The 24,981-nt window shown below is 42.6% G+C and overlaps 1 protein-coding gene across 1 annotated transcript in view; it reads right to left on the bottom strand.

Annotated features, from left to right (window-relative positions):
- Positions 1 to 24,981, bottom strand: part of SORCS3 (sortilin related VPS10 domain containing receptor 3) — a 561,026-nt gene that overhangs the window by 106,086 nt on the left and 429,959 nt on the right. The window contains exon 8 of the mRNA XM_069459773.1: positions 3,144 to 3,233. Within this exon, the coding sequence (XP_069315874.1) occupies positions 3,144 to 3,233 (90 nt within the window). The remainder of the gene's footprint in view (positions 1 to 3,143; positions 3,234 to 24,981) is intronic.

Raw genomic sequence — 24,981 nt, 5'->3', positions numbered from 1 at the left:
TTCCCCATTGCAGTGTTTGCTTAAGCTCTCAAAGCTCACATAAGCTTAAGAGTGGGTCAAAGTTCAGAGGCTTGGGAAAGGAGAAAAGGTGGCTTTAAGTTTGGTCAATTCAAATTAACAGGTATTTTGTCCAGATCGGTCAGTAGAACAACAGTTCAGCTAATCATTTATGAGAAAAAGAATGGAAATCTGGTCTTGTTACAGGTAAACAAGGTGGACGTCTGAGACTTATCAAGTCACGTTGGGAGAGAGGTTTGCAGTGAGCCATTTCCCAAACACAGAAGGGCAGGAAATTTCTTAACCCTGCCTGTTTTCCAGGTACACAGGGCTCAGACAAAGATCAACATTGTCACTACCAATCTGAATCTCACACAGAAACAAACAAAAATATTTCTCTTGTAGGACTGATTTATTACAGTAGTAAGTTAAGAATAAATCCAGAATCTAAGAGACAAAAGAGGTATATCGGACTCAGTGGTAAAGTGAGGGTCTTAGGCAATATTGAGTCCAAAGGTGAGGTGGGGATGGGATACCATCGTGAACACTGATCTTCATGCCTGGCAGGTTAAGAGCCTCAGTATCATTCTCCCCTGGATCAAAATTTTTAGATTTGTTGAGCACTTTACACTTGACCAGCAGTGAGCCATTCGTTGAATCCTTATGACTTTGCCGAATAGTATTATTATTATCCCCATTTCACAGATGGGAAGACCTGGGCTCATGGATAAGTAGGTGGCAAAGCTGGAATGAAAGCTCAGGGTTTCTGCTCGGATCACTTATCTTTTCTGTAGGCAACCTGCTCTCTCTCGTCTGGCTCCATGCCCTCTGCTGTTTGAGCTTTTCATGCCTATTGGACTAAGAATGCCACCCCGATGCCCAGGGACTGAGTTATGGAGGGCTCAGCACAGGCTGCTACTCCTAATAATTCTGCTCATTATTAATGGCACTCATTTCATTCTCTGCAAAACACTCCAAAGACATGGAGTGCCCCAGGAGAGCATATTCTGAACAGATATGCTGGGAACAGAGGTGCGAGGGCAATGATGACAGGCAGCTTTTCCAGGCTTTTGTTTTTAAGCAGGCAGCCTAAAAGCAGCCACAGCACCTCATGGAACAGCAACAACTTGCTTAAAAGCCATTTCCATTTTTAAACAATGGAGAGAATCAATCTCCCTCCACTCCCTCTGTCCCCACCTCCTCAGCCTTGACTAGGAAAACCTGGGTCAACAGCAGCTAATAAAGGGGATCGATAACCATCCAGCTATTTTCACAGCAGCCCTCATATTAATGAGAAGCTGCTCTGGATGGAGTTCTATAAAAAGGGGCTGCACGGATGGTACTCCACCACAATAAACTGCCATGGGGTTGCTAATCATTCACGGAGTGTTCTAGGGTTGTGACCAATTCAGGGCCTCAGCTGTCCCCACCTGCAGCCGCCCTATCCAGGGGAGCAAACTGTTTTCCTGAGAAGGTTAAAAATACATAAAATATGCACATACAGAGACAAAATAACCCTTCCACTGGAGAGAAAGTTCCCTAAACTCATTTCCTGGACTTAGAAGACGTGGAGATCTTCAGTTTCCTGTAAGGGGGCATTCTTCTTTAGAAAAATCGTAATTATGAATTTCCCTTTCTAATCTTCTCCAAGCTGAGAGTGTTCTTTCCTCCTTGGGTTTAGAATATCTGATGAGTACATCCTGCAACCACAGTACCACACAACAGCCCCACAAATGCCAATCACTGAGAGCGTAGAGAAAATGAGAAATTGGTTCCCAGGGCTTCTGAAGCTACTTAATATGGTCTCTGCCCTCCTCATCAGCCTTTCTACCTCTCTCTCTGCAGCCCGGTCTCTCAAGATGTCAAGACGGCTTTTCAGTCTGTTGAATGAACCGTGCTCGCTCTTAAAACGGGGTCTGTGTCTGCATTTTCTATCAGCTTCCCCCCACCCTCGTTTGCAGGGTTAAGTTTTTATTCTTCTTGTATCAGCCTGAACATCATTTTCTCTAGGAAACTACCCTTACTGCCCATCTACCCACATTTGACTAACTCCACTTTTTATGACAATATGACCCTTGAACTTCTGTAACACTCCCACACCTAGTTCCTTGTTTAGCATTTCTAGCAGAATATGAGGTCCATGAATGCAGGGACCACTTGTGTGTTATTCACTCCTCTATACATAGAGTTTAGCTCAGTCCATGGCACAGAGTAAACATTTAAATGGAAGAAAGAACAGTGCAATGGATGCATAAAAGAAGAAATGAATGAATTAATGAACACACGCACACATAAACAACTGAAAGAGTAAAAACAATTTCAGGGTAGAAAATTATCTGTTTTATCATGTCATAATTCCTCCCACCTCTGTACTCATTTAGCCTTTCAAAATATGTTTCTTAGCACTGGCTTAGAGACCCAAGTGTTTGCAACATTACACTTGATATGTGTCCAATCTGAGACTTGGCTTCTCTGTAGCCTCATTAAGTGATGCAATTATATCCTGTCCATGTTCACACTGAGGTTCTAAGGTCCATCTCCCCTTAGAAGCCATTGTTCACAGGCAATAGGGTCTACATAATAAGTTTTATGATTTTCCAATAGGAGAGTTAAAATGCCATTATTTGATATTAACATTCCATTAAATTACCCATTTTTAATTACTCATGGTGGCAGGAAGGAGTGGAAACATGGGCAGTACATTTAAATTTGGCCTTAAAATGAACAGAGACTCAAGAAAGCCACCAGACTTATCTTTGTACTTTTATGCACACACTCACATAGCATCTGTGCTTCTGCCTGAGCTTGGCCTTATATTTGGCAATAAGGCCTTTGCAAAAGGGAGGAGCCCTCAGAAGAGACTCCAAAACTAATGCTGCTTTCACTACTGCCCATGGGAAATGACCTAAGGTTACACCAGATGTCTGAGTCACAGGAAACAAAAGATCTTGCCTAGTACCCCGCTGAGAGGGTAATGCAGAACCAGGTTCAGCGACAGCAGAAGCCAAACTGCTCAGTGGTAAGTCAGGCCAAATGCCAGCAGTCCTCCCAGCCAGGGATCAAACCTCCCAGCAGCCCACGAGGCAGCCTCTCCAACCCTCCCTTTGTCTGGGAGGACCCAGGACAGCTGGTGGTGCATGCGGTACCTTCGGCAACGAGTACTTGGGCAGCTTTATCTGAGCAAAGGCCTCTCTTCGATAAGACACGTAGTAGCTGGCTCTTCCACCTGTTGTTACCTAGATGGTGGGGGAAATACAAAGAGGTCAGATGGGGCCACAGATTATGGTACAAGTTGGAAAGTATTAGCCTTTCCATCATCAACCACAACCAGTTTCTAATTACCTTTCAGAAAATATCCTTTGCTGGTTTTGAGTCTCTAATCCCCTGGCACCCTGAGTTACTCCATGTCATGGTACTTAGACAATAAGTGGCCAATTACACCAATCCTCCCCATGGGCTGACATTCTCCACAAGGGCAGGCAATGACTCTGTATCTGGTCACCATGCTCTGCATAGGGTATACAACTAATAAATATTTTCGACTAAAAATAGAAAAGTTATCAACATGAGCTATACCCATGATTTATTTATCCTAGCTTTTTTCTTTAACAGTTTATATAATCCATTCCAACCATAACACAGTTGTCAAAGGTAATTTTTCTAGATTTGAGTAATTACCATTTCTCAAAGCCCTCAGTACTTTGAAATTTAGTATCACTTCTGATCTAAACATGAATTTCTTTCCTTCATATTTACAAATCCATGCATTGAGCAGATATTTATTGATTCTTTCAATATGCAAGTTACCTAAAGACATCAAAGTTCATAAGGAAGACTCCAGATATGAAATTTAGAAATCTTAGGTTTGAGTCCCAGCTCTCTTATGTCATGGCTAGGTTTGGGGACAAGCGCCGTAACCTCACTTCGGAAAGGATGGATTCTTAGTTAGAGGAAAGTAGAAACCACTCCAAGAAACAGTCCTCTGGCCTGGGCTTGCTGAAAAGTCCTGCCAACATGGCAGAGCTCTGCAGATGGCCGCTCTTAGACCAATTATCCCAACTCAGGGGAAATTAATATTCACAGGAGAAGATAACATGGCCTGTTCAGAGAAAATAGCAGGAAAACAATAGCAACCAGGCTGCTGTTCTGAGGAGGCAATTACTCGAGGCACATGCTCCGTTCTCACTAAGGTCCAAGCACATGCTGGAGACAGGCCAGTCCTCCCACTCTGGTCCAAACCTGGCACCCATCCACAGTGCCTGCTGGGAGCAGAAGGGTGTAACATCTCTATTGAAGCTGCTCATCTCTCCTCACTCTGAGAGACCACATCTCCCATGGCTCCCGCATGCTCTGCACAGATTGGAAGCCCACAAAGCAGGCACCACAAGCTGCCAGGTGGAGCAGATGTCAGAGTCAGCACGAAGGCAAAACCTTGGAAAAAACTTCGTGCAAAGGCTTAAACTGTGAACCAAGAGCAGAGATTGGTTTTTCTCCCTGATGTTCAGGGAGAAACATCTATTTCTCATTACAATCATTCTTCTCTTGTATCTCATGACATTTTAAAGTTTTTATTTTGTAAAGACATATGTTCTGAATCTATATTGTTCTGTGTTGGCTTAGGGTGGGTGTTATATATTAAGATCAATGGGTTGCTGAGAAGTTGGTTGTTTTTTTTTTTTTTCCCCCTTTTTATAATAAGTCTCAAGTGCGTAGGACCAGATTAAAATATCATCCTTGGATCTGGACACAGCAGTCGCCATCAGTCTTTGCATGGTTCTATTTATTTATTCAATTTGGTTTTATATTTAATTGTAAAATCAACACATGTAAATGTACCTGACAACCCAAGAACTAGATCAATAGTTTTTACACATTAGCATGCCTCAGAATCACCTGGAAAGTTTAAAACTCAGACTGCTGGGGCCCATCTACAGAGTCTCTGATTCAATAGATCCTGGTGGGGGATCAAGAATTTTCTTTTCTAATAAGTTTCCAGGTGATGCTGATGTTGATAGTCTGGGGACGACACATTGAACATCATAGAACTAGACCTTTAACAACCATCCACATACAGCTCTGTGCTCCTCACCTGTCCTGACCTCCTTCCCACACATAGCTACTTTCCTAAATTCTGTGTTTACAATGATAAAGTTGTTTTTTTTAATTGAGGTGAAATTCACATAACCCAACCTAAACCATTTTAAGTAATGATTCAGTGGCATTTAGTATATTCACAGTGTGGTCCAGCCATTCCCTCCACTTAGTTCTAAAACATTTTCATCACCCCCAAAGGAGGCCCCATACCCTAATGATAAAGTTTTTGAACCCCAAAATACACCCTCCAGTAACCTATCATATGCTTAAAAACCATCTCTTTACAGGTCACCCTGAACCTCACCAAATATGCCCTTGGGATACTAGACTAGTGTCTGACAAGTCCCATCTCTGAGTGCCAGCCAGAGCCCATGGATTAAGAGAAGCTTCCTCCTGGAAGACTGAGCCGCTTCTACAAGGAACAAGATGGTGGCATCACCAGGCCTCCTATCAGCACCATATGGAAAGGCTGGGCCCACTGGGATTTCCAAATCATCAATGACCAAAGGAAAATAGAGTGGTCCCTCTGATGGGGTGATTGGCCTCACAGCCTTGGGAAGTCACCCACCCATGTCCCCATGTCTAGTAGATACCTGTGCAACCAAAGATACTCTCTCTCTCTCTCTCTCTCTCTCTCTCTCACATGCTCACACACACAACCTGAAAGAGTTCGTACTTGAGCAAATAATGAAGATAGAAATTATACTTGAAATGCACTGTGGAACGGTCTGAAATATGAAGGGGCCACATGAAGACCAAGGAGCCCAGGGGTTCTCCAAGTACCTCCTCTGATAACACCATATCCCCCAGAGATATCAAGCTTGCTCCTGCCAATCTTCCTCTGTACTGACTGTGTCCTTCTCTGTACTTGTCAAAATCCAGTTGGTGCTTTAAACCTCTGTGTAATTCCTGTGATATCATGATAGGGCTTTTGGTTGCTAACAATTCATTGCAATTTTGCAATCACATCCAGCTCAACTTTTCGGTAACATAAAAGTTGTGACTTGTTTTTCACTTGCCACGGACCCCCAGGTTGAAGGTCATGAAACCTGTGCATGCCCAGATGAACCAAACATGCTGTCATGGGCGGAACCTAAGTGCTTGGACTGAGGAGTGGGGACTGAATTAAGAAGTGGACACTGCCTGGCAGGATCCATGACCTAATCAGATTGAGCCCTGGCGTCTCTCCATTGTAAGATTCTATCAGATCACACCTCTTTACCCTCTGACTATAAAACCAGCCCAACCCCCTTGTTCAGGGACACACTGCTTTGAGAACTATCCCCAGTGTGCTTCCTACTTGTGCTGAGTAATCAAACCCCCTCGCTATAATCCCTTGGCTGTGGCTATTGGCCTGATGCCCACCAAGTGAATGAACACCTCTGTTTGGGAGGTAACAATTTCTCCCATCTCTCAACTCTGGAACTTCATACTTTTCATTTCTATAGCACCCTCAACATTTACTCTTGTGGCACACACATTCCTATAATTATTCTTCCATGTCTTATTACAAGGTTGTCACCTCCTTAATTCCTAGACAATGTTTATTCTATGGTTTGAATGTTTGTGTCCCCTCAAAATTCGTGTTGAAATCTAATGTTCAATGCACCAATATTAAGAGGTGGGTCCCTTGAGGAGGTGATGAGGCCATGAGGGTTATGCCCCCATGAATGGATCAGTGCTTTATAAAAGGGCTGGAGGAAACCAGTTAGGCTCCCTTTTTCCACTTTTATCCCTTCTGCCATGTGAGGACCCAGTGTTCAAGGAACTATTTTAGAAACAGAGACCAGGTCCTTACCAGACACTGAACCTGCTGGACTTGATCTTGGACTTCCCAGTCTCTAGAATTATGCAAAATAATTTATCTAGTCTAAGGTATTTTGTTATAGCAGCAGAAAGGGACTGAGATAGCTGTTCTTCTGGTAGATGATTAGTGGACACATAAAAAAATAATGATAAAACTGTCCTTAAATGAGCTCATTTACCATGCTCCAGAACTACACATAGCCCTTATAAAATTATCTAGTTTAATCTTCATGACACGCCCACAGAGGCTGTAAGATTCTGAGTGACTTGACCAAGATAGGACAAATTTGAACCTCAGAAAGTTTGCCTCTAAACCTGTGTTCCTCCTCCTGTGACTAAGAAGAGTCCTCTGTGCATATTTCTCATCTCACTGTAACAACACAGTGTATTTCCTTGATTCCTACATGTTTTTAAAAAATTAAAGATTTTTGTAATTGGCATGTATGTATATGGTTATGTTTCTTTGCATCCACAGAAAATCTGTTACAACATTCATGTTGAATTTTTAAAATGATATCTTCTTAGAAGAGAAGAGATGAGGTCATAACAATAAGAGTATTAATAATAACTACCATGCAATGGATATTTCACTACAAGTCAGAAAACTGAAGCTGAGAAATATCAACTAATTTGCCCAATATCACACAACTTTTCACCTTCACACCAAGAGTATGAACCTGGGCTCTCCAACTCCAGCCTATGCCTGAATTCTTAGCCAAGAATGAGCACAGAGTCAGGGCAGAGCAGGGGTCCATACTGACTTACTGAATGATATATTGTTGGGATTAATCTGCTCAACCAGGGAGACATTGAGTTTGGTTTCCTCTGTTGGCTAGGGACTAAACCATGGGTGTGGGGTGAAGAAATCTCCATTCCTGCCCAGTTCCTGGATGGTCAAAGAAACTTCTTCCCTATAGAATCTCTAGCACACCCCCTCAGAAGCAGAGTCCTTACAATGTTAGGGTGATACCAGGCTGATGCATTTACTGTCTTGCCATGATTGTGCAGCTCTCTGGCACACAAGAAAGGAATAAAGTTTAGCGACTATTAATCTATTTTGATGAACTTTTCTCTTCCTCATAAGCAAATTTTCTGGCATTGTAAATCCCAGAGATTATTACCACTTTCCCTTTCGGTGACACCTTTTATTTTACATTTGATGAATGTCATCCAATTATTTGCTCTGGGTCCATTCGTCATGCTAAACACAGAATTAGCTGGGTCTTTTCCTTACTAATGACTGGCTCGTTAATCTGATTTTCTGGGTTTCCATTTTACAGGTTTAATTGGGCTCCTGGCCAGTGAAAATGATTCCTTTGGACAAATGCATTGGCCATTAAACACATCTGTCTTTTCTGACTTATTCCCACTCTTGCCGTGACCAAGCCTAACCTGACATATCCTTTATTTTTTCATTTATCCCTGTTTCTGGATGATGGCTTGCCCCAGAGGAAAGAGTGAAATGTGCCCCCCCAAAATGGAACCAAAGGGCCCTGAGTCATTTCCTAGCAACCTCTGGGGATTTACAAGTTGAGCTTATTTCTACCATAGATAGGCAAAAACTTATAATTTCTCTAGAGTTTATCAGTAGATATAGGTAATCTGAGAAAAGAGTCAGAAACTAATATTTTTAAATACCTGCTCTATGTAGGGTGCTTTGCTTTCTTATTATTTAATATCCACAATAACAACTATTACTATTGTTAGTGTTAATATCATTACCAATACTATACATGGTAAAAATACTAATCACTGGTTAACATTTCTGAGCAGTTATTATATGCCAAGTGTGCCTCTGTACACACTAGCCTTTTATTTTATGTCCAGGTGTGGACATTGAGGCACGGGGAAGTTGTACAACACACTCAAAGAAACAAAGCAAGTAAATGGTGGGGATGGAATTTGAGCCCAAGTTCATCTGACTTTTAAAGCTCATGCCAATCTCTTAGGTTATGTGCAGTTCCCAAACCTCTGTGTGGAAATAAATGAGTCCCATGTCATTCAACTTCAAATTCCCATGTAAGAGCCCCACCAACAAGGCAGATCTTTCGATGTGAGGGTTCCTATCAATTTCTCAGTTCCGAGAAATCAATGTTCTATTGTTGCATAGGAGTGAGTGGTTTTGCTGTTGGAATTTGTGAATAAGAGGGATCATAATTCAGCTTACACCAGAGCTGTTGCCTTCATAGAAAACAGCATGCAGAAGCTCTTCCAGTTAGCAGATCATGCCAGGTCCAATATCACGTTAATAATCTCTATACCAAGAGAAATGACCACCTTTAAAGGCACACCTTAGTTACTTTTCACGTAGTCCCTGCATTGTTTTTTCCTTTTTAAAGAAATAAAAAGAACAACAACAAAAAAAGTAAACCCATAGAATGTGAAAAAAAATGTACTTATAACTTGACTGTCATCAGGGACAATGTCTGAAACAAGCCAGAGCACCAGCTGCAGAGCGCAGGGCTTTGCACATGACGCACGGCAGAGATTAAAACGTCACAGAGTGCCCATACCTTGTGCCAGTTACAGTGCACGTGTACGCTCACCTGTCACACTGACTCTGTAAAGATGACGTTACAGAACGCTGAAGCCCACAGTTAACAATGCTATATTGTACACCTAAAAAATTATTAAAAGAGTAGATCTCATGTTAAGTGTTCTTACAATAACAAAAAGATAAAAAAAAATTGACAATAAAAAAAGAAATAAAAAGAACAGCCAAGGTGTTATGATGAACAATTAACTTTTCCCATTTTTTTGCTCATTAATTCAATTTAGATTTTTTTAAAATAAATCTTGACGTTTTTAGGCCTTTCCCTCTCTCTACCTATGTAGTTCCTTCAAAGATCACATTTCTCTTAAGAACAATGACAAAATAAAAATAACGGTGAGTACATGCAGTGCTTGTTTTTCCATTCTTGTGATATACTTCACTTAGTAGAATGGGCTCCAGTTCTACCCAGGATAATACAAGAGGTGCTAGATCACCATTGCTTTCTGTGGGTGAGTAGAACTCCACGGTATCACAAGAATGGGAAAACAAGTACCACATGTTCTCAGCATCAAATTGGTTTTAACTGATCAATACCTAAGTGCACATATAGTAATAACATTCATCAGGTGTTGAGCAAATGGGAGGGCGGAGGAGGGGATGGGTATATGCACACCTAATGGGTGCGGTGCACACCGTCTGGGGGATGGACACGCTTGAAGCTATGACTCAAAGCTCTGACTCAAAGAGTGGGGAAAAGGTAATATATGTAACCTAAACATTCGTACCCCTGTAATATGCTGAAATAAAAAAAAAAATTAAAAAAAGTCTTACCTAGCATGTAACAAGCTTACAATAAATATTGACTATATAATATATTTTTAAAAATGGGCTTCTGACTGTTGGGCCATGAGAGACTAAATGTGTACAGGCTTCATCAGGAAGTTGCTGTAAGTGTCGGGATGGCCCTGGAAGCTTCTGCATGAAGATTAAGTTGCCTCTGCCATCTTGCGCTCATTTTCCGAAACTGCTTTCCTAAGGTATCACACTGTGTGTCTGAATCAAAAGTGTGGAACAGGCCGGGCGTGGTGGCTCACGCCTGTAATCCTAGCACTCTGGGAGGCCGAGGTGGGCGGATCGTTTGAGCTCAGGAGTTCGAGACCAGCCTGAGCAAGAGCGAGACCCCATCTCTACAAAAAATAGAAAGAAATGATCTGGACAGCTAAAATTATATATATAGAAAAAAAAAATTAGCCGGGCATGGTGGCACATGCCTGTAGTCCCAGCTACTCGGGAGGCTGAGGCAGAAGGATTGCTTGAGCCCGGGAGTTTGAGGTTGCTGTGAGCTAGGCTGACGCCACGGCACTCTAGCCCGGGGAACACAGCGAGACTCTGTCTCAAAAAAAAAAAAAAAAAAAAAAAAGTGTGGAACAGCATTTGGAACAACATGGCACCCTATCAGCAAGTCACCTCCTCTGTTAGACTGTTTGAATTTAGTGTTTGTCTAACTGGTGTTTGCTCATTTTATGTCCTGGAGGCTCTGTGATATTGATGTAATATGCAGTTTTATCTGCCTGTATCTAGAAAGAGTGGATCTGTTACCTAACATGGGTACACTGCACTAGGGCTGGGCCTCCTTTGAAACAGATTTGCACATAAAATCTTTTATTGGTACCCAAATATAATAGCCCCCCCATATAGCTTCACCAAGAATAGATTTGGGATAAGATGGTCGGCACTGAAGCCAATATTGCTTTTTGTCTATTTACATGTGTACACATGTGTGTGTAGGGAGGGTGTTGAAGGGAAGGTGCATATTGAAGTTGCTTGTGGACTCACTGACCAAAAATACCGAAAAAGCAACTGCCACCTTCATCAGCCCTGGCGAATAACTTCTTGGGGCATTCACTGTCTATTGGAAATGTTACTAAGGCAGAGAAAGGGCAGTGAGTTAGGAAAGCCTGAGACAATAGATCAAGCTGATGATCCAGATGTGCCTATTCTACTGGTTATGTGTGCACGGAAGTTTGCCAGGGAGGCTGTGTCTATGCACAGAGTGAAGGGCCAGAGGCAAGAAGGAATGCGAGAAAGAGCCACAGAACACGAAGGGGCACAGCCATAGAACAGAAGTGTCTTCAGCCACATGGCATGAATAGCAGGTGCATACAGCTGCTTGGAGAATCATTAATTTTATTGATATGTTCAAGATACTTAAACTATCCTGAAAGGGCAAAGCAAACAAAATCATTAATTTTCTAGAGAAGTAGGGATGCTTCTTTGGGACATGGGATTTCCGGAAGGCTTGGAGATACATGTGGGCTGCTAGGTACGACAGCAAGGTTGCACCAACATGGGCTTTGCATGCTCATGAGTGAGTTTTGGGACAGCAGAACATGGATTTAAACCATCTGTCAAGCTGTTTCTCAGAAAACACTCCCGCCTCCCCAAGAGAGCCATGGATATTTGTGAAACACCAACTGCTACTTCCTGGAGCTGCCCCACCCAGCCTCCCATGCCATGCCTCCCCTGTCCCCGCCAGCACCAGCACCATCACGGAGGGGCCAGGCTCCGTGCTCACCACAGCACGTGCATTGTCTGCTCTCGGCACAATGACCCCAGGGGGGAGGGCCTATGCAGCCCCACTTTACTGAGAAGTCGGCTAACATGCATAAGGCTCTCAGCTCCAAAGTAGCAAAGCCCAAATTTGAACTTGTGTCTCTAAACCCTGACAATGTCCACTACACTGCACAGCCGTGAGTGAACCTGAAGTGTCACTCCAGCGCCTTTCTACAGAATGGCTAATTTAGGACAAGTTATCTGGAGGGACTCATCATGACCCACATCACTAGAAGGCTCCAACGTCAATGAATTTCACAGTGGCTTGTGTCACAAGCTCCCTGTTAATTAAGCCTCTCCCAACCCCAACTTCCCAGTTGGAATTCATCTTTTCTTCTTCTGAGTCCCAGGCTTTTTGTGTGTGGCTTTCCTGTTGCACTTACCAGCTCCTATCCTGAATTGTAGAGAAATGGGTCCACCTTGGGTCTCTTGCTGAACTGTAACATCTTCAAGGGTAGATAATGTCCTGTTCATCTCTAATCCTATCTTAGTACCCAGCACCCAGGTCGTAACAACTAATATCTGTAAAGTACTCTATGCTATCAGCTTTCATTATTGTACCAATTTTATTTGATATGCGCACACCCCTGCAAGTGAGGTCTAATTACATCCCCGTTTTAGAATTGAGGGGCCCAAGGCTCAGGCAGGCCACTTTAGGCCACCTTGTTAAAAAGGCGAGGCTCAAAGTCAACCTCAGAACATCTGACTTGTAACTTCAGGCCCTTTCCACTTTGATAGGCTTTTAAAATTTGAGTCTGAATCAGTAAAACACAAAAGGGAGATAATGGCATGAATTTTTACAGGTGGATAGTAATTTTACATCAAATATTCCTTTGAGTGGTTGACAACACCACAACATGGAAAATCAGGGGCTATCAGAGAGCTCACTTCCCTTTGGGAAACAGGGAAGCAAATTACAAGATGTTCTTCCCTACTCATTGCTGAATGCAAATATTAATTAAAAATCTGGCCAAATTACGATCATTCCTTGAACATTAATCATGTTTAAATATCTCGTTTTGCTTTCTGGCCCCAGTTTCACCATGTGTTGTATTTATCAATCAGCAAGTACTTATTCAGCATTTCTGTGCCCAGGCTGTGTCAGGACCATGGGGCTGTGACCTCATGGAGTTCCCCATCCTTTAGGAAAGCAAGCCTAACACATAAGATGTGCAATGACCACGTCAGACCAGTGATGATGCCATGGTACTCCGGGCATAGTGAAGGCCAGGTCCTATAAAGTCCCCTCCTCAGAACCACAATGGTTTACTCACTTTATTCTCATGTTCCTTCTACAATTACAATAAAATCTGTGCTGGGCCCCGCGAAGTCCACACTCATTTCCATTTTACAGACAAGACAACTGAGACATCAGATGGCAAAGTCACATAGCCAGCAGAGGGCTGAGCCAAGATTTAAACTCATGTTTGTCTGACTCCAGAGACTGTAGTCACAGCCACTTTCTTAGATCATCCTCCCAGTGTGACAGGCATACACACATGCAAAGGCATGCATGTACACACACAGTGTAATACATAACATACAATATGTAAACAGGTGTGATTATACTCCCACTGCCTTAGGGGAAAGTGGGTTCTCAACACTAAAGGCCACTTTGTTTACTAAACGGGATGATGGATTTGAGGATGGTACGTCAGAGAACCCAGGACCTGGCAGAACTGTTTTGCATAACAAAGGGGGAGACAGAGGGAAAAAGTAGGGATCAGATGAGAATGGATCTTGAAGGAGGAAAAAGATCAGCAGCAACACTGGAAGGGTTGCAGGACAGAAGAGCCAAGAAGGGAAGTCACTAGTTGTTGCTATCAGGTGGTACTCTGGGGGAATGGAAAGAAACAGTGGGTGTATGTAGAGCACATTAAATATTTTTTGCAATATGTTGCATGACATAAACACTCTGCTTCATCTCTATTTGACAGCTTTAACAAAAAGTCTATACTACATCCTTCAATAATCTTATTATAATTTTATCTTTTGGTTTATCTTGGCAGAGGTGGTTCATATCAGAAATGAAGTTTTGCTTCAAGAAAATGAGAGACCGCTATAGTCCCAGCTACTCTGGAGGCTGAGGCAGGAGGATCCCTTGAGCCCAGGAGTTGGAGGCTGCAGTGAGCTATGATTATTCCTGTTAACAGCCACTGTACTCCAGCCTGGGCAACACTGCGAGACCCCATCCCCAAAATTTTTCTTTAATTAAAAAAAAAAATAAAGAAAATGCCCAAGAGTTATAGCTAGGTTATCAGGAATTTTATCTTTGTGTATTTATTAAGTTACTTACTTAGTTCTCTGTTTTGGAAATGAACAAGGTCCCTTGGAACCAAGCCTAGCCATAGATTCCAACCACCACCCCCCATCAGCTATGATTTATCTTTAGGAAAAGCATTTAAGTGTTTCTGGACCTCAATTTCATCTTAAAACAGCCACACTCACAAAATGAAGCTCAATACGTGGCTGATACAAAGCAGGAACGCAAAAGTGCCACATCCTCTGTGTTCCACACCCCTTCACTTCCTGGGTCTCAGTTTCCTAAGCATGAAGATCTTCTTCAACTGCAGTATCTTCAACTGCAATATCACTGTCAGTTTCTTTTGTGTCATTCAATTATTCAACAAACATGTTTTAACCACCTAATTTGTGTGAAAGCTATGTATGCTAAATTACTATCCTGTACTCAATCCCTGCCCCAATTTGCCTCAGGCAAATAAGAAAATATAGGTTGTGGGGAATCTTTCTTACTAAGGAACAGAACCATGTAGTGGTAGAGAAAGAAGGCTCTGGTGTCCAACTGTCTACACCAAAATCTCCACTCCACCGTTCACTGGTTACGTGACCTTGGGAAAATGCCTCAACCTCTCTGAGCTTCTTATTTGAAATAGAAGTTAGAGCAGCACTTACCCCATAGGGTGTCAGAACAACTAGATTCATCAATACATAAGCCTGGCTCAGGTAGCCACTCAATTAGTATGAGCTGTTACTATTATATGTAATCAATTCTCCAAGTACAGATTATTCAATAATAAAGAAAATTAGCCAGGAAGTAAAACCCATGGCAGAAGGCTAATAACAAACTTTAAAACAACTATAGTGAGAACTACAGTGTTTCTTATATAGAACAGTTATGTTCAATCAGTTTCACAAGGACTTGTCTCAGATATTTCAGAGGAAGTGAGAAAGCCATTCCTTCCCTCCCTTTCCTCCCCTCCACACACAGAACACCTAAGCAGCAATTACATAGCACAATAAAATAATAAACACAGTCATATTAAGAGCACTTTGATTACTTCTCCACGCTGCAAGCTGGAAGCAATCACTACCTAGGGCAGGCAGTAAAACTGCAAGCGTCTATCCTGGAGAATCGGACAGAAGGCCTTGGGTACGGCAGACTTTCCTTTCTAATTGCCTTCCGTGGAATTACCACTGTACATTATTATAAAGCGCGTGTCTCTTCCAAAAACATTTTTCACAGAAGAAAATGGAAGCAATCTCGCCTGGCCTTGAGAGGTTCCAAGGCTTGAGGGAGAGTTGGGAAGTGGCTAATTTCATGTTCCCATCAGACACAAGATGGATTAGAAGAAAACAAGGGAGGAGGAGGAGGCAACGGAGATTAAAGAATCAGACAACTTTAAAGCCCAAAAAGTGCAGAGAGGGAGATCATCCTTGCAAGTTTTATTTTTTGGTAACAGATGTTTTGCTTACAGTTCCAAATCTAATAGCGTTTGGTGTAGTAAAGATGGAATAGTCGAAGGAAGAAAAAGAAAGCTAAAAACGAAGGAAGGGAGTCAGGTCAGCAAACAGGAACCTGACCCCAACGGCTCCCTTTATCCCTACTTCCCCACACCAGGTTCTGCTGCTGGGGACGGGCGCTGTGCCCTGCCACCTTGCCCTCCCGACAGTTCCCCTCGGTTCCTGCTCACACTGGCCCCCAGTCTACAAGCAGTCCTCACCAGGAAAGCAGGGGTAATCGGGCCCATCCTTTAAACATCTTCATTCTATTACTTTCATAATCAGCTTCTAATGATCTGTTCGATAGACGAGGGGCCGACCAGACAGCTGCTCGGGCCGTGGAGCTATTCTCTGTGCCATTGATTGCAACGACAAAAATCAATCCTGGCTAAGGAGAAAGAAGTTAAAAATAAATTGTGCGGATTGATTTTTGTTCAGACCTTCTGACTCCCAGTTTAGGATGGGGAAGGGAAGAGTGCGCCGGATCCACCAGTCGTGCGATCGCTTCGTAGGCCCCAGTCTGAAAAGCAAAGTCTGGGGATATTTCACCCACACACATGCATAACTTTCTTTCTGTCAATTTATGTTTTTACATTATTCTATTTTTGCTGCATAATGACTATCAAAGATGAGAATCCATCTAAACTGTAAGCTCCCAGGAGAAGAGGACGGGTGTTTATCTTGTTCACTACAAAATTTCCAAAGTGGGGCCCCCACGCTTTGTGGATAGTAGTAACTCCAGAAATATTTGTTAAGGGACTGACTGAATTGTGCATAAATGAAGTGCCCTCCCTCTTACTACTGTCTCTAATATGTATGTTTATTTCTTCATAGATTTATCACAGTATCTATTTATTATTTTTATTTATTGCTTTGCTTGTGAATTATCTCTCTCCTCCACTAGACTATAAACACTCCTATGGCAGGATGTGTGTTTTTTCTTATTTACATATTTATTTCTTATATCCAGCATGATCTCCAGGGATCATAACTTTCTTATTTACTTTTTTAATTTGTATTGCATATTACTGCATTATCCCGATATTACGTTCTAAGCAGATGGAAATGGAATGAAGGAGGGAAGGAAAGATTCAGCAACTCTCTTAGCTACATCCCAAATAGCTTTCTTTGATTCTGACATTGGAGAAAAGAGTTGAGGAAATACTTCTGAATCATAGTCCTTTTCCTATGTCTGAGTAAATGGAGTGGCCTAGAGATTGAGCAGAATTGTGGAATTTTAGGGTTAGAAGGGCACTCCTGGAGTCATCTAGTCCAGTGGTCCCCAACCTTTTTGGCACCAAGGACCGTTTTCATGGAAGACAATTTTTCCACAGATGAGGGAGAGGCGGGGGGCAGGGGATGGTTTTGGGATGATTCAAGTACAATTACATTTATTGTGCACTTTATTTCTATTATTCTTACATTGTAATATATAATGAAATAATTATACAACTCACCATAGGTTGGGGACCCCTGATCTAGTCCACTGCTTTCCCAACTGGGTTTTATGGAGTTCTAGGTTCTGCAGAGATGCCTTGGAGGTGTCCCCGAAGGGATGGAGAAGAGGTTGGATGAGTGGTGAAGCTCATACAGCCCCTTCCCCTGTGTAAACTAGATCTATTCCAACTGTATCTGTTTTATATATTGGAATTCCTTCAATAATTTTGTCTGAAAAGTAGTTCTCCAAGAACCACAACAACAAATTTGAAAGCCCTTCTTTAATGCAATGCTTTCATTTTGCCATAAGGAAACTGAGCTCCAGGGAGGAGAGGTGATGGCCCCAGATCACAGAGTGAGTTAATGGAGAGCCAGACTCAATCCCAGCAATGCAGCCCCCCACCTGCCCCTCCCGTCCCAACGCACCCCATCTCCTGCCCACGAAGGGCCTCTTCTCCTTGGAGCATTGACTGGTCTGCAAGTTGGACTCTGCCAGTAAATTCTCTGCTTTGAGAACTAGCTTGAGCCCTGCCTTCTCTAGGAAATTATCCCTGATCATGTCACGCCTCATGGATCTGTCTCACTCCAGGGAGCGCTCTGTCCTTTAGAGCCCAGCGCTTTCGCAAAGGCTTTTGAGTGTTGCTCAGGGGAAAGGTCAGACTGAACAGTTCCATCTCCTCACCAAGACTGAAGGCAAAATGAGGACAACCCCTTTGTCAGTCTTTACAGCCATCACAGGCCGTTCATTTAGAACAGTATCGGGAGCATGTTAAGTGCTCAGTAAATGATTGTTAAATGAATGGATGAGTGAACAGATGAGTGAATGAATGAGCGGATCAATGAATGAATCAATCAATACTTCTGTCTCAGAGAGAACCTACCACAGCTCTGGGTATATAATTGGCTCTCAATCAAATCAAATTGATTGATTAACCTCTGGCTCTGCCACTCTGAAACTCTAAGAAGCCCTTCCCCTGGCTGACCATGAGAGGGTTCAGAACCAGATTCTTAAAAGCTGCTCTCAGAAATCCAGAACGCTTATTTATGCCAGTAGCTAGTGATACAGTTAAAGGCAGAGCAATTAAAATTTTAAAAGCTGAAACTCTGAAATTAATAGATATATACTCTAGTTAGAATGGTAATGGGAAGAGAACTGGACTTAATAGTCTACATCTTTGCCGGTGGCCCAACTGCCTTCATTATCAGCATTATTGTTTGTGCAGCAGTATAATTATCTTTAATAGGAGAAGGCTCCAGAAAAGGGATTAGCTTAGCAGAGGGCCTGTGGAGGACTTGCTAGCACTTGGGGAAGGAGGAGGATAAGGAGACTCAGGTAGGTCATGACTCAACAGCTCCTCCGAGCCCTGGAATAGGACGCAAAAGAAGTCTCTCCCCTGTTCCGAAACACACTGTGGAAATTGGAACACGCATGGCAAGAGGTGCAAGGCAAGGAGGGAAGGGCCAGAGAAGAGCAGAGCTGTGGATGGTAATGATGATTCACCACGCTGCCACCCAGTCCCCACGTGGCATCCCGGATGAGTGTTTGAGTAAATCCTCTAAGTGTAGCTGAGGGACGGCTCTCAGAGCTGTGGGCATGATTACGTTGTACCAAATCCCATTAAGCCTTTCTTTGAGTAATGACGCAGAAAGTTTCTGATATGAAACAAAATTGAAACAGATCCTAACAAAGTCCACTGGAACAGGGAGTGGAGCGAGGCTTTCCTACCCCCAGTTTCCACCAAGACTGGGGCAACATCTGCCTATTTCACTTTTACAGTCATCCAGAAAAGTTTTTGGAACACCAGCTATTTGGTGCTAATGGGAAGAAAAATGAAATGAGAACTAGATCATTGTCCTCTTTTGCCATCTTTTACAAGCCCAGATAGCCCTGAGGTCATACCCTATACCCCGCCATTTCCTGAGCTACAACACATAGGGAGATTCTCTAAACTCCACTGAAACTTGGTTTCTTCCCATGGGAAAAATAAAGATGATGATGTCTGTCACATTGAGATCCCATGAAGATTAAAGTTTTTTTTATTTGTTAATTTTTATTTTATTTTATTTATTTTTTGAGATAGAGTCTTACTCTGTTGCCTAGGCTAGAGTGCTGTGGCGTCACCCTAGCTCACAGCAACCTCAAACTCCTGGACTCAAGTGATCCTCCTGCCTCAGCCTCCCGAGTAGCTGGGAATACAGGTATGTAGTACCACTCCTGGCTAATTTATTCTATTTTTAGAATAGAAAATGGCTTGGCTAATTTTTTTTCTATTTTTAATGGAGATGGAGTCTCACTCTTGCTCAGGCTGCTCTCGAGCTCCTGACCTCAAGTGATGCTCCCTATCTCGGTCTCCCAGCGTGCTAGGATTACAGGTGTGAGCCACTGTGTCCAAGCATAAAGTTTTAACAAATAAAATATACACATGCCAGACTGAAATTTGTCACTAAATAAATGTGAGGTCTTTTTTCAGCTTGCTGATTGGGGAGTAACATTGGTGGTAAAGCTAGGTGGGAAGAACATTCTGAAGAATCACCACAGGCTGCAGATTTCCAAATAGTGGAAGAGATTAAGAGTAGATAGCTAATCTCAGTCCTTTGAGCTGATGATAGAAACTCTTGTAGTCCCTTGGACCACATCTGCCTTCCGGACCAGAACTCACAGGCTGCTGGATGATCAAACACCGAGAGTACCGCCCTTCCTGTAAAATGCATCGCACAGCATGCATGCAACCATCCTTCCTCCTCACGCCCCTGGGACACTGCCAACAATAGCAGCTTTGCTACCGACCCACAGTAACACAGCCTTTCATGCAGCTATTACCAATTATGCAGAGGTGATACACAAAATGAAAACCATTTAATACCCCTAAGCTAGACATATCCCATTCCTGTACTACCAGAAAGGCAAATGATTATTTTATAATATGTGGAAAATTACTGAACCATTCTCTGAGACTAAAAGAAAACATTCCTTGCTACATTGGCCTAGTAAGCAACAGGTATGGTAACTTCCATGGAGCCTCGTTAGATCTCCTGTGAAGAAACACATCCTAGTAATTGATTAGGGACATGCACAGTAAAGCTCTGAATGGGGCGGGGAGATTGCCACGCCTAAAGGATGGACGGGCAGCCTATAAGTAAAGACCCTTCCTTAAGCCTTCCTGTCTGTGCATTAAGCTGAGAGGAATGGGGGACATCAGGAGACCTTTAGCATCTGGATGGTAACTGACGCTCTAAGTGGATGGGATGGGGTCATTCAGAGAGATGGTAGGAGGTGAACAGAGAAACGGGATCTAGAAATCTCACTAAGAAAAACCCATAGTTAAAGGGTGGGCAGAGGAAGAAGCTCCCGTGTAGAAAGTAAGACAATACCGGATGGTGCATTACCAAGGAAGCAGCGGGAGGAGAGTGCTTCAAGAAAGAAGGAGCAGTCAAGAGAGTCAAATGCCACAGACAGGTCAGCTAAGTTAATTATTGAGAGGCGTAGTCTAGATATAATTCAAAGATATCTTTGATGAACTTGGCAAAGGCAATTTCAGTGGAGAGGCAGAGACAGACGTCAGTTTCAAGTGGGTTACAGAGGGAAGGAAATGAGAAAAGGGGATCGTGAGTACAAACAGTGCTCAGGCAAAGTGGCTGTGAATGAAAGATGGGACATTGATAGAGGGGAGAGAGGGGTTCAAAAAATTTTGTGTTATTTAAGGATGGTGGATATTTAAAAAAACATTTAAATATTGATGGAAAGTCTGAAATAGGGATGGATGAGCTAAAGGCATGGCGAAAAGGGGGATGATCCATAGTGCCAGGTTTCTGGGAAGATAGAAGAGATGGGATTGGGTGTTTGGGTTGAAGAATCCCATTTATTTGAGGACGAGAATGATGCCTTCTACTTTATTTACATTGTTCTCTCTACCTGTAATGCTGGATACACAGTAGGGACTCAACAAATATTTGAGAGTCTTGCGAGATTGCCTTGAGTTGAGTTCCCCTCAAAAGTAGAGCCTGAAACAAGGGCATCTTTGTAGGTAGTATTTTGTTTTGTTTTTGGAGAGATGATCTGTGAACAGGAGTGATGGAACTGGGATATAGGAAACAGGGGGAGAGAGAAAGCCATCCCAGGCTGCATTTCCAAACTGACTGTCATTGTGAGCAAGCGGGGCTCAATCCAATGGGAGAGTCTACGAAAACGTATATGGAACGAGGCTCAGAATTGTCCACCCGACACAGGAACAGAAGAGTCCTTTATCCACTAGCTCCTGACTCCTATTGATCAAGTTGTCCCAGAGGGTCTTGATGCCTTCAAGGCTTGTATCTGCGCTGGAATAACTGAGGGGTGTGTTACAAGCACCTCACTTGGGGAGAAATCAGCCCTGGAACAAAAAGCAAGAGATCCACAGTGTGGCGGAGGCAAGGTGGCAGCAGGCGGCCTCCATGCACAGCTAGTTGCTACGGCAAGCGTGAGGCAGAAGCATGTGAGATGTTCGACTCAAAGGTCAACTAAATATCATTACCTCCCAATCAGATCCCTAATTTGTGTTTATTCGTGGAAGTATTTCAAATACTAACAGCAACGTTTGCATCAAGCCACTGGGAAATGATTACATGTATACGAGACACATCCCAGCTATTTAAAGAACCTCCATTTGTGCTGGCTGTTGAAAACGCTTTTACTTAAGATTCTGAAAGTGCTTCAAGAATATTCACCTGAAGATGTCTTTATTGAATTTCTTTTGAAGATTGTCTCTGTAACTCTTTAATTTTCCTTTAAACTCCTGTGTCGTAAATGTGTCCCTAATGATGAAATTGCTATTTATTTAACATTCACAATCTCTCCCATTAAGAACAAATTAACATCATTTAAAATCACCAAATAGCTTTTCTTTGAATAATTACACTCTATTAATTTCTGCCTCAGGGCTTTTTTCTTTCAGAAAGATAATAATTTATTAGGGATATAGTAGCAACATCATAGAGGCTTTCTTCACCTCCCATGAAGCTGCATAAGGCAGGATCTTACATGAAGTATCAAAATCCAGGTGAACTAAGGCCCAAGATGCCACAAGAGTCTTGAAAAGGTAATTAAACCCCAGAATATCTAAAGCCCCATATACATCAATAGAAGTTGTTTTCTTTGATAACCAGCACTATGGAAGCTACGTGGGAAGGTTTTATCATGCATGTATGTCTATACATGAGTTAAATCCATGAATAATTAAAAAATGAATTTAGAGAAAAGATTTAGCAATCTTTTATGCGATAGGCTTATGAAAATCCTTTAAAAAGGATGTGCATACACAAAATAGCGAGGCGGACTTTCGCATGTGGATTAGTCTCTGGATTCTTGCATTTTGTAGGGCTTTGTAGTTTTGAAAGCATTTCAAAGCCATTATTATCTCCCTTGATCCTCACAACAACCTTCCAATTTAGAAAGGGCAAGTAGCATGATTCCATTCTACAGAGATGAGGAAATTAGTGCTCTGAGAGTATAAGTGACTTGCCCAGTGTTTCCTGGCTGGCAAGTGACAGATTCCTGATTACAGCTCACGTCATTAAATTCAGGTCTTTTCCCCACATCAGACCACTAGCTGCTTGAACCATAAACTTCCCGAGAGCAGGGGCAACATCTTCTACATCTGCCATGCTTCTGTGCACCTGCCGTACTTCGTGGGGGCTCAACAAATACTGTTAATTGGCTACTAATAGTTGTTAATTACTAGTCCTTTTGGAACACCTCCCAACACTTTATAACAGTACTATTTTTCTATGTTTATACACAGAACTCTTAAAAAAATAACAGCAATTTGTATGAAGGCGCCCAAGTGGCTTCACCATGGTGCTGGAATTATCCTGGAACCACTCTGATACCAGCTATTGCTCCACCCTCAGAATTCCTTATTAGAGAGGGGGCTTCCCTCTTAATCTACAGAACATCACTAGGTGTTCAAAGTAGCGCTAGGTAGTAGAGGGGCTACACAACATTACCTGCCTAGTTTGCATCTTTACAAAGGTTCAGGGAGTGACTAGCTGTTCTGGGTTTGTATAAGTGGTTGCGGATGCTACAGCCTCAGGGAGCAACACTCTCCCCATGGCTTGAATCTGTACAAACCCTCCCAGGCTCAGGAGGACTATAGCATGCTTTTAAGATTTCTGCTCTTTCCCTGTGCTTAGCTCATAAAAATCATCCCTTTCTCCTGAGTGTTCAAGTTGCCTCACATCATCTCCCAGGGCAACATAACGCTCACTTAAAACAGTGAGGGAAAACTTTTGTTCTGTGCTGAGGCAACAAAGACGTCAGGGAGCTTGTGGAGAAAGATTTGGCAGGGGCAGGATGACCTTTCTGCTTCAAATGCTCTGCTCTCTTTCTCCCTCTGGAGTACTTTATTTATATCTTACTTATGGATAAGTATTTTTCTCTTGTATCGTAGATCCTGGAAATATATCAGTATCGTGTCCTTTCTTATGAATACAAATGCATGCACAATGAAAGTTTATTACACGGGTGAACGAAGGCTTATCACGCTGGAGGCCACCCCCTGTGCCCTGAAGAGAGGACAGGGCAGGGCTTCTACAACCCACTGCAGACACACAAATCTCTGGCCGTGGCTGACGAAGGTGCTATTCTTGTTTCTTACTCACACTCCCTAGTAACCAAGGTATGAATCGCATTACTGAAGGAATTTTACTGTGACTACTGCTGAACTACCTCTTTTCCAGGATAATCCCCAGAAAAGCTACTCCAAAGGAGAAAAGATACGATTTTCCACCATCTTGGCTCAGAACACAGAAACCAACATATCACTCTCCCCGGCCCCTACAGAGGAAAGCCGATTTCTCTTTTATCCATGTGGAATGGAGGCATTTCAGTCAGACACTTCCCCATTTAAACAAGGGCTCTTCTGGGAAGGATTAGCTTCTTTTGATTTCACTACAAAACCCCAGGTCTCCCGCACAGAAAAAGCACTGACAGATTAACAAATTTCACAGCTTTCTGTGCATCTCCAGCTCAGCCTGCCCAAGAGCGGGAGATCAAACACTAGGTTCCCCCCACGCAAAACCATCATGATGGTCACCTTTACCTCTTAGTCAATAGGAAAGTAAAAGGTAAGGTAGAATCTTGCTGGTCTCTCAAAATTGTGGAGGCCGTGTGAGTAGTTTATGGACCTTTCTACCACACACAAGGCATGGGATTGAAAATACTATGTCCAGAAAAAGGAAATAATGATCGGACATAGGGAGCTTTCTTTTAGAGGGGCAGATGGGACTGGGTGAATTTTTTATGCAAGAGTAATATGATGGGAAGAGGTTTAATTAATTAATGTAATTAATGAATATCACTGAGAAGTGGTTCAGTTGTGCACACATGAAAAAGCCTCATCTTTGACCCATGGAACCAGCAGTGCTACAAAAAGTCAGTGCTTTTCAAATATTTCTTAGCAACAGGATCCTTTTGTCAAATGAAGGAGTATTAAGACACCCAATCTACACAGCAGAGGAAAGCAGAGTTGCTTTGTTTAAGGAGGTGCCAAGATGCCTGGAGCCCCACCTTCCCAGACAGCCTCCACCATGTTTTGGTAGCTCCTGAAACAAATTTCCCAAGACCCAAATAAAACTGCCAAAAAACACCATTTGACATAAAAGGGTGGGAAAGCATGAAAGGATGGACAGGTCTCCTTTTTTGTAAGGTTTTTTTTTTTTTTTCTCTCAGAGTTGTGTGTCTTTATTAGCACTAAAACCAAGTGTGAGATATCAATACTTATGAGTTAGAAATTTTAAATGGCTAAATCCCTTAAAGTTGTGAA

The sequence above is a fragment of the Eulemur rufifrons genome, chromosome 28 (genome assembly GCF_041146395.1).
Source record: "Eulemur rufifrons isolate Redbay chromosome 28, OSU_ERuf_1, whole genome shotgun sequence".
In the NCBI taxonomy this organism is placed as follows: domain Eukaryota; kingdom Metazoa; phylum Chordata; class Mammalia; order Primates; family Lemuridae; genus Eulemur; species Eulemur rufifrons.
The sequence above is the reverse complement of the archived record's forward strand: the minus strand, read 5'-3'. Positions and strand labels throughout refer to the sequence as shown.